At 45.6% G+C, this 15801-nt stretch overlaps 1 protein-coding gene across 11 annotated transcripts in view; it reads right to left on the bottom strand.

Moving 5' to 3' along the window:
* Positions 1-15801, bottom strand: part of Rbcn-3a (rabconnectin-3 alpha) — a 97047-nt gene that overhangs the window by 3515 nt on the left and 77731 nt on the right. For 3 of the 11 annotated variants that reach the window (XM_077700055.1, XM_077700057.1, XM_077700061.1), the window contains 8 exons: positions 15205-15332; positions 13915-14049; positions 11008-11064; positions 6473-6641; positions 5599-5682; positions 4078-4138; positions 2425-2555; positions 755-832 (listed from right to left, as the gene is read on the bottom strand). In XM_077700055.1, coding sequence (XP_077556181.1) covers positions 755-832; positions 2425-2555; positions 4078-4138; positions 5599-5682; positions 6473-6641; positions 11008-11064; positions 13915-14049; positions 15205-15332 — 843 coding nt within the window. Of the gene's footprint in view, positions 1-754; positions 833-2424; positions 2556-4077; positions 4139-5598; positions 5683-6472; positions 6642-11007; positions 11065-13914; positions 14050-15203; positions 15333-15773; positions 15795-15801 lie in introns of all 11 variants that reach the window. The other 8 variants (XM_077700053.1, XM_077700056.1, XM_077700058.1 and 5 more) reach the window with 6 other exon arrangements.

Genomic DNA, 15801 nt, shown 5'->3' with positions numbered 1-15801 from the left:
TTATAAGAGACGTGATGGAAGGCGGGCCTTTAATAGAAGACCTTGTGGAAAACTGCCTTGCAGATGAAGCTTAGCCTGCATCCAAAAGATTGCAGAGGTTCTAGAATCTCTTCAGGAGTGTGTCTACAGATGTGAATCTCGTGTACTCCAAGGGGCTTACAGATCGTGATCATCACGCACGTAAATGGTGCCCTAGGGGATGAACCAGAGGAGGAGGAGGACAATTAGCATACTGCAGGGCAGAAGGCGTCACCAGTTGAGGCTGGGGAACATCTAAGAGCACTTGAATGGTATTGTGAGAACAGGAAGGCTTGCAAAGTGCAGTGCTTTACCTCCTGAAGTTGAGAAAGAAGTTAATACAATCTGCCATCACTAAAAGTACCACGAATTGCTTATTTAAGCCATCCTGAGCAATTTCCTGCAGATATATTTTAACACACTTTAATGTCTATGTATATAAAGCGATCTAGTCTGACTCCTCAGTGTTTTTAGAATTTAAGCTTACGAGAGACCTCGGTTACAGGAGACATGTTTCTTGAGACCCTTGAGTGTCTCTTCTAACGTGGTTCTACTGTTGCACAAAACGAGAAGAAAAACTTCTTGCAGCGAGCCCAAATCGCGAGGAATTCATTTGCCTGCAATCATGTGCAGTGCGGCAGTTGAAATTTATGTTGCCTTAAATTGATGGTCACCTACAACAATGAAATGAAAACCCAGTAGAAAGCTGGGCACGTGAAGTGGAAAAAAAGCTTACAAAAAATGGCTTTGCATTGGGTGACGTCACGCTGACTTGCCACAGGCTCAGGTTTCCATCACCATCTGTGACACCAAACTGGAAGTGAAGAATCGAGATTCACATTGAAAGATGAGTTTTTTCTATGCGACAGAAAGGGGAAAAAATTCATTTCTCTCTGTGGCCACAGCATTGGGAGTGCTTATGCAAACTCTATGCACCGGTTGCGGGTGGAGTCGTCAATGAAGTGCAGCAGTCACTTTTATACACGCTGTAGATACACACATTTTAAATTTCCTATGACTTTTCCTAGCGATATTCAGAAACAGTAGCTGCATAAATGACAGATTTCTTGTTTAAAGTGCACAAGACACCCAGCATCTACACTTTACACCTTTGGGACATACACCTGGTGACGACTTTCTTGGTAATTGCTGAGCTCTGCTTGTTATGACCAAGAGGAAACACGACTACAGCAAACTAAGAATGTAATCACCTAGTTTAATGAAAAACGCTGATTGCCTCCTGGTCTTTTAAGGGACTGTGAACATGCAACTTCAGTCCAATAGAAAGATTGCCCTGTGGCAGTTTTAATGTGAAATCCCATCAAATGAGTTTTGCCGAATGTTTCAGAAAACACTTCATCAAGAAACTGTTAAAAATAAACCTCTCCGGGAGGAAACTGTTAGCTGTGGCTAACCATTTCCTTCGAAAGAAGTGTTAGCTGCGGCAGTAAGTGTGAAAGACGCACGAAAGGGTGAAGGGTGGATAAGTAAAATTCAGGAATTAATTTATCAAAGTTAGGAGGTGACTGCCAACAGACAGTTTGTAGCCACGAACCACAAAGAAGTCTTTTCTAAAGCCCTGCAGCCCGTGATGATCTTTTTACTTCCCCCCCCCCCCCCCCCCCCCCCCCCTGCATGAAATCAAGCCTCAATACTCGGTCCGTAAAAAGCACTGGAAATGTAGTGGAAGTGCAGCGTCTGCCGGTCACATCTTGCAATTACTGCGGTGGACAGTTCAAAATGTAGTGCTATTCCCTCCCGCTCCCAAGAAGTTGTATTCCCACAAGTGTTTCACATTTATCTTAGCAATCTGCACTGTGGAGTAGCTAAAGGCCTTGTGCCCCAAGCCTCTACATATTTTAACTAAGATTCTACTGCTGTGACTACCCGCGCAAAGTTACACCTGCTCACTTTTCAGGGCATGACCAAAAAGCATTGGAAGGCAGGGGAGGTGACGTGTCAAGTGTCTTTTTTTCCATTTAGAAAAAAAAAAAGAAAGATGAGAAGAGGGAGTGAAGAACCACTCCAACTTATGATAGATGGCAAATGTTATCACACCTTTCCTTTCAAGGCTATTCGTTTAGAACAAAAGCAACCAGCAAGAAGCCAGCGCTGTTGTTTTTCTCTGTGCCTTTCTATATCTGTGCCCCCTGCACAATTTTCCCTGTGGCTGTTAAAAGCCAGCCAGACTGAAGCAAGTTCAAGCCTCAGTACAGTCTTTCATAGTCCTCTGCTGTAACAAAACAACACTGCAGCACTGCCCCAATACACGAAGGGAGCAGGCACGTGTCCAGCAGCAGTGGTTGCACCGAATGAATGCCCTGCAACTCTTCGCGGCCCTGTCCAGCTTTGCCAACGGACGCGGAGAGTACACCCTGGGGGCGACTGCCCAGTGCAGACACGTACCTTGTTCCCCTGCTGGTTGAAGAGCAAGCTGGTCACCTTGCCAAAGGTGCCTGCCAACCTCGGCGTGGACACGGGCTGGGAGTGGCCCCACTCCCACAGGCTCACCGAGCCATCCTGGCAGCCAGAGAGGTCTGCAAGGCCCCACCCACACACGGGGGTTTAGCGGTCGGGAAGAAGGCGGGCATTTCAAACGAGACCACGAAATCTTTCTGTTATCTTCTATTTGTCAGTTACTAGTACTAGTTCATATTCAAGCAAAGTAAAGTCCATTATACCCTAAAATCAGGGGTGGAGCAGGGTACATGGGCTTGGGAGCAGTCCTGGGAGCAGCAAAAAATGCCTTTTGTAGCAGGCTTTGGAGCAGCCAGAAACGTCATTTGGAGCAGATGTAACACCATTTCACAGCATTATGGTGCCTCCCTAACCTCCCTACAGGCCGCTGTGCCAGCCCCCTACCATTTACGTTTTATCTACCTACTTTATCAGGCATTCTATGGAGCACTAGAACCTAGTCCGAACCAGTAACACATTTTAGCACTCCGGAGGTTTACAACATGCTGAGTTATCGACCTTCAGCCTGATCGAGCAGGCCACGTTGTCACCGTTCAAAGGTCAAATCTCACGGGCAGAGTCGAAAGGGATCAGATAACAGGCCTTGCTTCGTGTCAACGGCTGTGTTTGAGTGGACTCATGGCGACGTTTTGTAAAAAAAGGTGTTTGCTTGCATTTTTTTTATCAAACTGCCATTTTAGTTCGAGCGAAGTTGAACATAGCTTTGTCTTCACCGGTCACAGAGCTGCGAGTGGTGACGAACATATGCCATAGACTACTTAACTAAAGCATGTTAGAAGGCGTGTATAATGTTGGCTGGGGCATAGCAGGCGTGCAGCTACGGAAAGTTGTGGCCAACAAAGCTAGGATCGTCAAAAATGGGCCACTAAATTGATGTTCACTAAAAAGTTCACATCCGATAAGCTACAGCCTTTCATGCGAATATTATTCTGTTTTCGATGGGACACAAAAACAGTTTACTACTGGTCATTTTCCATTGATTGTGGAGCAGCGGCTGACACTGGCAAACAAAACCATGCAAATGCGACATACATAAAGGAACACAAAAAAAAGGTGGAGAAGGCGCATAGTGCCTGTGGCATTACGGCTAAGCCAAAGCCAAATTCCATAGTCGCTCAGAGTATAGATGAAACCGAAACCATACAGTCGCGATGAAACCAAAAACGCAATGTTTCAGGCATGGGTCATCATGGCGGTCGTATCTCACTAGTCAATTCAGACGCTGCGGCGCAGGACGGCTCTGAGAAACGAGTTTGGCGCAACAGGGGCGGTTCAGCGAAGGATGGTGCACGTAAACAAGTTTGGCACTCAATGGCGCAAATGGCGCGGCTGTTCCACCCCTGTAAAATATTGTGCACCAATTTTAAGTGCATAACCTTCACATTAGCCAACAGTGTCGCGTGGTTCTCAAAAAATGCCAAAAAATATGCAGACGCTACATGCTGCTGAAACACTCCAGACGCGGAATCGTCCACGTTCCTAGATTCAGGCAAAACAGGGTTAAGCATGGTTAAGCATGCTTCGTCTTTTCCATAACCCCTGTAGGGAATCGCGTGGTAACATAGGGCAGACGGCACTCACATAGTGGAAGCACTGGGTGAGAGGCCATGCGTCGAACCGAATCTACACGGTGCCGCTTCAGCTGGAAAGAAAAATAAATTATCGCTGAATGAAGGCCAAGACACTAAAGATTTTAAGTAAAAAGTAGCACTACATTGCATACGTTTTTTTTTTTTATTTCTTGAGGTGTGCTCTTTCCCATTCATGCTTGTTTGAAAGGGTGATAAGGTTAAAGGCAAACAAGAGGCCACGTGCCAAGGAACCTGGCTTTTAATACTGCAAAACCGCCGTAACGCAAGGTAGCAGAGTGTAAAGGCTAGCTGAAATGCGGCAGGAAATTTATACTCTGGCATGGCGTACATGCAATGCTAATGCATGTTAATAGTAGGTGTTGGCATGCATACTGAAGTAATTGCAAGTGGCCAGCTGGTCTCAGATATAAGAGGTGCCCTGCCCGAAAAATACAACGATGATGTTCTATACAGCCGAGAAGTGGTGCGAACAGGTATGATGCATGGTTCTCCAAAACACTGACTTTGGTCACAAATGGAGCGTCCAATAGGGCAGGCCATAGCACTTGCTAGTGCTGCCATTTCACAAAAGTGACAGCTACATAAACTCCTCAACCAGGTGGCAGTTTTGCGCAGCCAGCAAGAAGTTCCGGCTATGTCCACTTTGCAGCAGACATTCCTCAAGTTCAGTGGCTGATATGCAAGGTAACTCGCAAAGTAAGCATTGTACATACAGTCCTCAGTTCAGATACACAGTATGTTTCCCTCTTAATGCAGTGCGAGCCTGAGAGTTCAAAATTCCCAATTAAGTATTCCTAAGCTTGGATAAGAGGAGCTAGAACTTCAAAAGTGAGTCATTCACTCAGTCGCTACTCAATTTCACAGAGCAAATATTTGCACGCATCCTCAATTGATAGCACTGTACCACTAGATTCACTCAACTTTTTTCTGTCGGTGCCTCTGCACTAACTTCTGTGAGCCACTTTAGCTTTGCTCCTGCAAAACTACAGGGCACCTGTGACACGTCAGGAGTTGATTGATAGAATATGTGGTCTAATGCACCATCGCTAAACAGGCGATGAGGTGCACCGTAGTTGAGAACTCCGGATTAATTTTGACCACCTGGGGATCTTTTAACATTGGCCGCAATCTCGAACACACTGGTGTTTCCACATTTCACCTCCATCAGAAAAGCGGCCGCCGTGGCCAGGAATCGAACCCGCACCCTTGGGCTCAGCAGCACAATGCCTTAGCCAATGTCTGGAGTGCAGAGTGCAAGCTAAATAATTTCTTATTTAGGCCAAAATCTTTTGGGTTCTCTTTTATTCTTTTTTTTTTCATATAAATTAGGAGGGGTCATTATGATGCGAGGCCAAAAGCGAACATAGAGAAAAGCCCCAGCCACGCAGCAAGAGCCCCAAATATTTATCGTGAAAAGGGAAGAAAAACAGCGGCAGGCGGCACGTGGGAACGCAGTGGCGGCAGAGATGGTGCCCTGTGCTTCCCGAGGGCCATTGGCAGCACCACTCACCGGCTCAATCATGAGGCGGCTTCGCTCGAGGACAATCTGACAGAAGTGGGCGTTATTGCTCCCAGGAAAGTGAAGCCCTTTCATCTTTTTGGGAGGCAGGGCGGGAAAATAACAAAAGTGCCAACAAAGGAGGAGAAGAGGATGTTCGGGGGTTGAACAGCCGCAATTCAGTGAATCAAGTGTGGAGACAGGTCAGAGGCAAAAAGAGGGGGAGAGAAGAAGTAGCACTCGTTAGTGGAAAGCCAGGAGCAACCGTAGGCAGTCAGTCAGAAGCCAGAGTGAAAAAGTCACGGGTTAATAGTCTGTCACTTGTCCATAAAAGATTATTTGTCCTTGTCAAGGGTGAGACTGCCACCATTAAAAGTAGCGACAACAAAAATTCACAGGTGAACATTTTGATTTATGCAGCAGGTTGTGTGACAGCTTTGTGTTGGTGCACTAAATTCACTTTTCCCTCCACTCTGTAAACCCTCCTACCATCTGTCCTGCCCACATTTGCTGGGGCACCACCTAGGTAGCAACAATGCCACCAGGTTTTCACAACAACACTACTAAGCACTGCTAGTGCAGTAAAGTGAATGCGGCAGTGCGTAAGCCCAAATCGATGTGCCAAAGAAATAACTGGCATAAAATCTACTCAAGTTTACGAAAATGGAGTATGGTCACTGTCTGAAAAATACAATGGTCACAGGGTTCCAATCTAAGTGAATTAGTTTCAATCGGGCAGTTTGGCCTCAGTAATGGCAACAGGGAGAAGACACTGGCCTGCTTGTTTCAGGCAGAGGCAAAAGACGCATACTGAAGCAGCAGCAGCATGTGCTTTCGATAATAAGCAGGCAGAGTGAAAACATGGGAGGCAGCAGGTGCCACCCACCATGGTGGTCCCCCGGCCAGTCTGGGCAGCCAGAGCGGGTGGGTTGGCACTCGTGGGGCTGGTGAACGCAGACGCAGTGGGCATCATGAGGCCCGCAGACACGTGCCGGTCCGTCGGGTGTTGCACCACCAGGAAGTCCAGCGTTTGGCTCACAGCAGGCTCGGCAGGCCTGCAGGGGGGCAGCACACGACGGAGGTTGCGTAACCACCAGGTGCCGCTCAATCAGGATTTAAGTTCCCTCTGGCATCTGGCTCATCGAGGGCAAACGTCACGGCTTGAACATAACCAAGGCTTAAAGGGACACTGAAGTGAATTTGTCAAGCTCCCGTTTTTGCTTGCACTGTGTAGACTGGCTCAAATTAACACACTATTCATCGTTTATCCGGTTGACAAATCGGTAATTATTTTACAAAGCACGAAAGAAGAAAAACTACCATGCGCGGTTTGCAGCGGCCGCACCAACTAAAGGCTGTGACGTCAGGAGGGGGGGCACCGTGATTGGACGATGCCCAAGGTTAGCAATCAAACAAGTTTCGGTTTCAGTTTCGGTTCTGTAAAACAACATGCTTGACATCCGATGGCGTTGTTGGATGGCCATTCTCGATATCTCAGTAATCGCCGTACCGCGCTTCTGCCATGTTGTCGGCTGTCAAATGTCTAAGACATGGTTTCTCAAAGTGGGTTCCGCGGAACCTAGGGGTTCCGCAGTCCCCTCCTCAGGGTTCCGCGAGCCACTGATAAATTTTCCCTGGTTCCGCAGTCGCAAAGTCTTATATGGTGAACTTGAGGTGCGATCGATCTAAGGAACCTCCATTACTCACGCCCGAGTGTCAGTAAGCACATCTCGGCGCATAACAGAAACGCGCGAGCTGCGCAATAAATCTCGCCAGCAGCTTGTAGCCAGCCAGACTCCGAAAACGGGCCACGTGGTTAAACTATTGCACTTGAATCTCGGCCTTATATTACCCCCATGCGCATTTCTCCTGTTTGGAGATAGGTGCCGCTAGCGTACGCATTCGCGTAAAGTCGACGGGAAAAAAAAAACGATACCCTTGCTTGCTTTTGTATTTATTGCACGTTAATGTAGCATGAACGGAATGAAAAATGGTGGGAGGGGGGGGGGGGGGGGGGTGGTTCCTTGGCACTTAGCGGAACTTAACAGGGTTCCCTGGGACCAACATGCTTGAGAACCTCTGGTCTAAGATAAACCTCCCAGGGCGGCTTAGAATCGTAGAAATCACTAGACGAGGCCTACGCAGTGGATGAACGCCCTCCGCGTCACCGCAGACTCTCAAATGCCATGCGCTTTTCCCGCATATTCGGAGCTTGCCTCACTCATGTCTGTTCGTAAAAAGCTAGTTCGCACCAGGCCAAGGGTGTGCTGATTGAGGCCTGGGCCCACTGCCCGCAAGCAGTCGGTGCTTGTGGCAACAGCACGCCAACGAGAACTCGCTAGCGCGTCATTGCCAGTATGTGCGCGTTCTGCGATTTCGCTCGTGGAGCAGTGAACGTTACGGCCCAAAAAGGGTGAACTCAGTCCAGAAAACATCGGCCGCATACGAAAAAATCAACTTAAAAAAAAAAAAACATGTACTCTCGGGGATTCGAACGTGCGACTTACAAAACAGTAATCCCAGCGCCTCAAACCACTAGGCCACGAGCCGGCACTGCCCGGACTGGATATATAAGGTCTATAATGTATAATCAGTTTACACGTTTATTTATTTTAAGCATTTCAATTACTTTATGTGACTATTTGTTGTATAGCGCTCCTGCAGTAAGCCTCCCCCCAAACTTCCACAATATCTCACGTCTAGCAATTGCATTTCTTTGACGGAAAAGCGTTCGCAGATGTGCGGTCGTGCTGCTGACCGCTGTGCTTGTTTACCCAGCGCAAAAAAATGCTTCCTGCTCCCTAGTTTTGCGCTGTACGGTAAAAGTTTCAGTTGATTTTATTTTCATAGTACCTATATTGACTTCGCTGACTCTTCTCCCGCCTTCAATTGGCCTTAGATTTTCATACTAGCGTAAAGTCAGCGAAGCGTCGCATGTGCACTTGTGCAGCGCTTGTGTGGAGCGGCCCGGACACTGAGTTTGACACAGTGTACAAACTAACAAAGTAAAGAAAGGCACATTCTTTCATTCACAAAGGTGTTGCGGCTTAGTTTAAATTGAGCGAGCGAATAGCAACGACCCGTCGGCGGCCGGCGGACGAAACGCTGGGCCGACTGACTCGATCGGTAGGTCGGCTGGTCGGCGAAACGTGCAGTAGCGCAGCCATTTTCCAGCTCATCTCCTGCTGACGTCACACGAAAACGCCACAGAAAATGGGCGAGCGTAAAGAGAGGAGGACAGCATTTTCGAATTGATTTTTCTACTAAATAAATTTGCGTAAACGAGGCCAGAGTGGTCGAAACAAGGCCTACGGACTCCGAACTACAATTTGCGCTAGTAATCCCGCAATGTTTACAAATCACTTCAGTGTCCCTTTAATGTTACTACAGCTGCAAGTGCCATAAATCTTAAAGAAGCGGGCCACACTCTTTGCGTAAGCATTGTGTCGAGCAGTGTGCACAGGTTGCCTTCCCAGTAGCCATGGTGGGCTCTGCCCATTCACTTCACTGCCCTCCTTCATCAGCCATACGTGGCTGACAGAGGAGGATATAATGGCGAGTAGAATTCACGCCTGCTTGCCATATGGGGGCAAACAGGGCAAGGTACATGGGTGGAACTCACGTCTAGAATAGTTGACCTTGAACTAGCACGTAGTTTTATAAAGCAAAACTAGTTTTATTTATAGTTTTTATATATGGCTTTATAAAACAAAACTCGTTTTTTTTTTAACAATGACTACCTGCCTTCTTGTGATTGTAGTCACAGTAAGAACAGATTTACAGAACTTTTAAGCCAAGTACAGGTAGCCAATGCTGGTACCTCACTATTGGCTTTGTACTCAATATTACACTCAAAAACAGGTGACAGTGGAGCAGATGGACTCTAATATAAAAATCCTTCTCATACAGTTGTGACAATCTGTGAAGGCCTTGTCACATAGGTAGGACCCAAATCAAAGCTTATACTAATAATAGATGAAATTAGGCATTCCCTGCCCCTGGCTCATTTTGGCTAAAGCCCATTAATTAAGGAAGTTAGCATGTTATGCACCTCAGTGCACATGCACCAGTAAAAGGCGTGCATTAAAATCCACTTCTCTTGCCTTGCTTACATTTTCATTGTACATGATATTTAGATAACACTAACACACATGCAAACAAACAAGGCACAATGAAAACTGTGTGTAGGGTGCGTGCAAGTGCAGAACAGAGAAAATGCTACAGCCATGGTCTGATGGCTGTCGATCAAAAGTCAGCGGCAACTTCGCCTCCTTTAATGATAATACAAGAAGGGGGGGAGGGGGGGCCCTAGAAATGTTTTAAGGTTGTGCTTTATATGCGAACTTGTTTTTCTAGCCGTAGTACATGTAGGTCCTCAGCTAACTCCCTGTATCACTTATGCTGTACCATCGCCGCAACTGTTTCAAAATAGCTTCAAATGCATGCTTTTGAATTTCAAACATTCTGAGATGTTCTCAGTCCTATGCCTCACTTATTCCCGCGTTGCTTTGTTGCTGAATATGTCTCATCTTCTCGTATGTCTCATCTTCCACAGTGCTATCAGCAAAAGTTGGCCATATTTCTTTGGGGCTACTAACCAGTGAAGAGTCTGTTCCTTGGCGGTTTACCACGCTCGTCACACCCATATCTCTTTTCAAGAAAACGTGAGAAAAATGGTGCAAGCTTTGCGTTTTACGTTATTTTTTACTCAGGAGCTGGAACAAACAGATTTCCCAACTCTACATACAGAGCTTGTGCCATATACCGGACTGTGTCGGCCCAGTTGGCGAGAGCCTAACCCGTCACCAGATACAAAACTAGAGCCTGGATTGATCGCGCATTTCATGGCACGCGTACTGCTGGGCTCATTCTGGCAGGCAAACGAACAAATATATGTATTAAAAAATATCAAAACTACACACATATCACAGCAAATTTTTACCAGCACTGGCTACAACGCTGCATGCCAAGAATTTCCGAGTTCTTGTCTTCAAGACCACTAAACTTCACCACACTCTCATTCAATGCTGCATACATGTCCCAAAGCTCAAGAACCTTTTGGAAAAGTCCTTGCCTAACAAACACAAAATGCAATGCTAAAACCTGATGAAGACTACGACGGTTATTCAATCCTTCTTGTAAATGGGTTGGCAACTAATCCTGATGAGCATTTGAAAAGCTACTTGAATTAGAATAGAAAAAAAAAACAGGTCGGGTAAGGGGGCGGGGAATAGACAATGGCATCCGTAGGGTGCAACAGCTGGTAAGTGTGGTGCTCAAGAAGGGAGTAGTAAAAGACGGTGCGCAGAGAAGCCAGTGTTGTTCAGTGTACCGCCACCTGCGTTAGCCGCACATGACCCAGCGATTATGCACAGTGAGCAGTGAAGTGCCGCATTGTGCAAACGTGTGTGGAAATCTCACGCTTTCAGTGGCCGTTTGTGCTTGTAAGTGTAAGCGGAACGACTGCTTGTTTTCCACCTGCAAACAGAGGTGCGCATTGAAGTTGCCTCGCTCTTTTTCTCTATTTATACCTGCAAAAGGTGCACGTACTGTTGAACCTCCATGTTATGGACCACTGGTTCGATCAAACTGGCCATGCAACTCGCCTTTTTCGACTTCTACTGCAATTCACACACTTGCCTACTTTTCGACAGCTTAGAAAAGTGCCCGCACTCTAGAATTTCACCTCAATGCAGTCTTCAGTCATTACACACAGCGTGTTACATCAATAAATGGGCGTCTAACTTAGACATTTTTCCTGAGCAAAATATTCGATGCCTGTTCATGGCAGGTTGTTTGCGGGACATCGCATGTTTTGTTCTGGATATCCAACGTGGCGCCACACTACAACTGCAGTCAAGATTGCCGAGGTGGCGCCCAGGTTTCCCATAGGTGAAAATTGTTTTTATTTGTTCTCCAAAAAAGCAGGAAAAAAGACGTTTTTGTTGTTAGTGTTATGCAAAATCGACCACAAAATGCGACCTCATGTAAAGTTTAAGCGCTAATGGAGGGGCAGTTTTCTCAGGAAAAACTTCCAAAGACGTTCATTTATCGATGTAACACCGTGTACAAACACTTAGCTCTCCTCATCGCAAATGAAAAGTAAAAGCCTTTTTTGAAACAAAATTTATTGCCTACCCATATGTACCCTGCAAAACAAAAAAGTTTAACCCTTGCAAGAAAAGAGGAAGCCGTTACAGCAGACCAGTACAAGTGCATCTGGATGAGTGCAAGATGAAAATTATACACGGTGACTACTTCGCTAAAACAAATTAATCAAAGAACTCAGACTATTTCACTTCTTTCTCCTGTCTTTCTCCTGTATGTACCACAAAGCTTAGTAAAACAAAAATGAAATTTGCAATTTGATAAAGTTACAGGCTCAAACCACAACTTTAATCAAGATTTGACTGCACCTCTGAACTAAAGTTTTGAATATTCACACACAACTCCAATTTTTAGATGAACTCTGACTATGTTTGTTATTCGTTATCAAGACAATACAACAAAACCCACTCATAACGAACTGCAAAATGCACCACAATTTGTTCGATATATCCAATAGTTAAATGCAGTCCAGGCCACTTATAACAAATATTGAAGGGCTGCCAAAAAGTCTGTGTTATAGCCAGCAGTTCCTATAACTCAGTTTAGCAGATCAATAAAATTTTCCAAGCAACTGGTGCTTTTTACCCAGCACTGAACGAACTCAAATGTAACCATACAGCTGCAACCAACCGAGTAAAAAAAACCCACTGGAGAAACCTTCCAGATAAAAGGGAGCCTCTGTGTCACACCCCTCACTTTTCCATTTTTCTACGATTGGCAGATTTCGAAGTTTTATATTATAGAAGCAATGTTTTCTTTTTGTTTTTGTTTTCATTGCTCAATCTAAATTAACAGCACCCTCTAAACTGAAATACAAATGGTTACAAGCCTCAACTGAACACCGTACGAATCTGTTTACACTGGCTTGACGATGCACCAACCTTTCACAATGGTGTTCTGCACATTGCTGCACATCTCCCACACACGAAAAACAGGCTCGCTTTTGGCTGTCAAACGACTTTTCCTGCATTGCACCCGACAAAACCTGGCAAACGCCTGTTTGCAAACACCTGTTTGCTAGTTGGATGCCGATGACTTGTCTCAACACTGGACTACAGCACTATCAAAGCAGTCACTGAGTTGGTGGAGTTGGTATGGGCCCTCTTGGGCGTCACACAGACCATATAGGAAACTTTAGTCGGGCATTTACTCTTCACAAAAAAACATCTAGAAATGAAAGTGTAATTAACAAAACACCTGATGGGTGTGCATCTTTGACAACACTGATGCCTCATCTTTGGAAGAACACAAACGTGATCCACAAAAGAAAAGACAGCCAAGGGCTCAAAGCCTCCGTGTGACATCAGCAGTCAAAACCTATTCTTCGAATTAGAGCCAAAGAAAATGTTCCTTCAGCTGCCTGAGCAAGTGATGTCCCCAGCCGCCACAAAAATGCATGATGTCCGCACCACCTAATGCACCTCCTAGAAGCTCAGTAAATGGTTCACCTGTCACAACAACATTGCCTAATGCTTCAGTAAATGCCACCAATGCACGGAGGAACAAAGTGGGAGCAAGGAGGTGCGACAGTGGCCTAATGCTACAAGTTTCACATGACTGTGCCGCATTTTCGCAACAGTCCTGGGCGCCGAGTTTAAATGCCAGAGCAGTTCTCATATTTGACCTCAGACACAAGTTTCTGCAACCAAGTTTGCTACAATCGCGTTTCACTGTACTAACCAGCTGTGCCTCGTGTAGTTCTCATAGATGGCCTGGCAGCAGAAATGGAGGAAATGAAATTGCCAGCTAACTTTTTCACTTTAGAGAAACTTTCAATTGCCACCTAGCTTCAGTAGAACTTAACCTTCCTTTTGGAGGAAGCACTAATGGCAAAAAATAAGCTGACTGGTATTTCAAAGTAATGACGGTATAATTTACAAATACGCCGCAAGCTACAGGTGTTTGGTCAGCTAGGGAATGAGCCAATGTAAAGGCCAGGTGATGCCATCAGAGAGCATTTTCGCCGCCACAATCTGTGCCAAAAAAGAACAATCACACAAATGCTTGCAAATGTGCAAACAGCGCACCTAGCAATGTTTATAAGGTGAAGTATATGCAAGTACCGTGACAGTTTGATGTTTGGTAGCTTGTTGCTGCTTTTCTCTGTTTTCATCGCAAAGAAATGAGAGGTAACTGCTGAAGTAAAAGCACATGCCGTTCACACGCTTCAGTCAAGCGGGAGCTCAGTGCAGCAGAGCGGCAAAGGAGAGGCCAACCCACCTGTTCATGTTGACAATGTCGAATTCCGCTTCGTCGTCTAGCCACAGAGCTGGTTCGAGCAGAGGCGAGATGTCCAGCTCCTGCAGCTCCTTCGGGGTGGCCAGGGCCAAGATGCCCTCGTTCGCCTGCACCCACGTTTTGGGCAACAATAATGGCAGCTCACTTAAAGCTAATCAGAAGCACGTAAGCTGCCTCAGGCTTAAATGCGGCGCTCGAGCATTTCTAAGGCTGCAAAGTGACACTCCTAGAAGGACACCATCACGACACAGATTCGAATGATGGCCTTTCAACTCTTTTTCACAAGAAACACTAACATGGCAAAAATTAAACCTCAAGATAAAATCAAGCAAAAGAAATAATCTGCAAAAAGGAACAGCATCTCCAAATGCCACGCCCTTTCAACCACTGTAGTTTCGATCAGATCACGTTCTAGAACGAACACACATGAACAAAAATAAATCTGAACATTACTCCTGCCCTTGCTGCTTGCTGCTTTTTCCCCACTGATTTCAAATATGGCCTTATTTTTTTAGTTGGTCAATTAGTTCTTGAGATAATTAGAGGTAATTAACCATTTTTGGAGGAACAATAGACAAAACTGTGTTGGTCATAAAACTGTAATCTTTGCATTTTCCAACACTATGAACAGTTTTTTGATGCATTGCTTGGAACTAATTTTAGAGCTCATTAAACCTTTGTGGCACCAGTGGCAATTAGAACCATTTTGGGTGCCCATTTCAAACACTGAATTTTAATGAGCTGTAAAATTATTTCCAAGCAATGCATCAAAAAACTGATTGTCTTATTGCACTCACCAGGGTTCATAGTGTTGGAAAATGTGAAGATTACAGTTTTATGACCAACAAAGTTTTGTCTATTGCTCCAACTCCTCCAAAAATGGTTAATTACCTAATTATCTCAGGAACTAATTGACCAACTAAAAAATAATGCCATAATTTGAAATCAGTGAGGAAAAAACAGCAAGACTGACAAGTTTCACAGAGTCTACTTCAAAATTAAAAGAAATAGTTTTAAGAGCCATGTCCCCCCTTAACATGTGAAATCAGGGATTTCATGGTAAAACATGTGCCAGAGCAATAAGCTTATTCTAACTAGTGCCACTTCTGAGGTGACTAGTCGGCAAAATAAGCAAGTGGGCTTACCCAGAGACTTTAAAGCAGCACGCAATGTGCCACTTTAGATTTCTAGCCAACTCTAGTAACGAACTAACAAAACACCCCGGTCAACAGAGCCCGACAGGTGCGAACGACAACCCTTGGCAGTGGTACCTGGCTAATGCAGAAGGCCGAAATGCTTTCGGCATCTTTGTGAATGATGCGGACGGGATCCGGGACGCCACCGTCGATGGACCGGTCATCTCCTCCCTCCCCGGCCGGGGTGGTACCAGCCACCCCTTCCTGCGTCACAAGGGAAACCACAGGGTCACCTCCTTCTGGCTCAAAGTGGATTTAAACTAAAGCATGAAACTAAGCAGGAAATCTTTGCCACAGTGTCATTGGCCATCACGTTGATCCAAACTCATCCACACATCCACATTCCAAGCACACATGTACTCACCTCACAAGAACACTGAGAAACCCGCAGCATGCACTGAGGAGCCATAACATGGGCTATGTTTGCTGGATGGCCAATTATTAAAGAGAAATGTTCAGTCCAGCAGTGTTTCTAGCCATCAATGTTCGTTCAGACGCTTTCAAAACAAGGTCTCTACACTTGCATACAACTGATATTATACCAACATTTATTTAAGCACAGCTTGCAGATGCTCTCGCACCGAAGCCAGGAGTAAATTGGCTAGTCAGGGCGAAATATTAGCACGAGTCAAACACGCTACTTACTCTTGGAAGCTGTGGAACAACCTGCGCA

The sequence above is a fragment of the Haemaphysalis longicornis genome, unplaced genomic scaffold (genome assembly GCF_048455015.1).
Source record: "Haemaphysalis longicornis isolate Haplotype H1 unplaced genomic scaffold, Haemaphysalis longicornis Haplotype H1 scaffold_2, whole genome shotgun sequence".
NCBI lineage: Eukaryota > Metazoa > Arthropoda > Arachnida > Ixodida > Ixodidae > Haemaphysalis > Haemaphysalis longicornis.
This window is presented reverse-complemented; position numbering and strand designations above follow the sequence as displayed.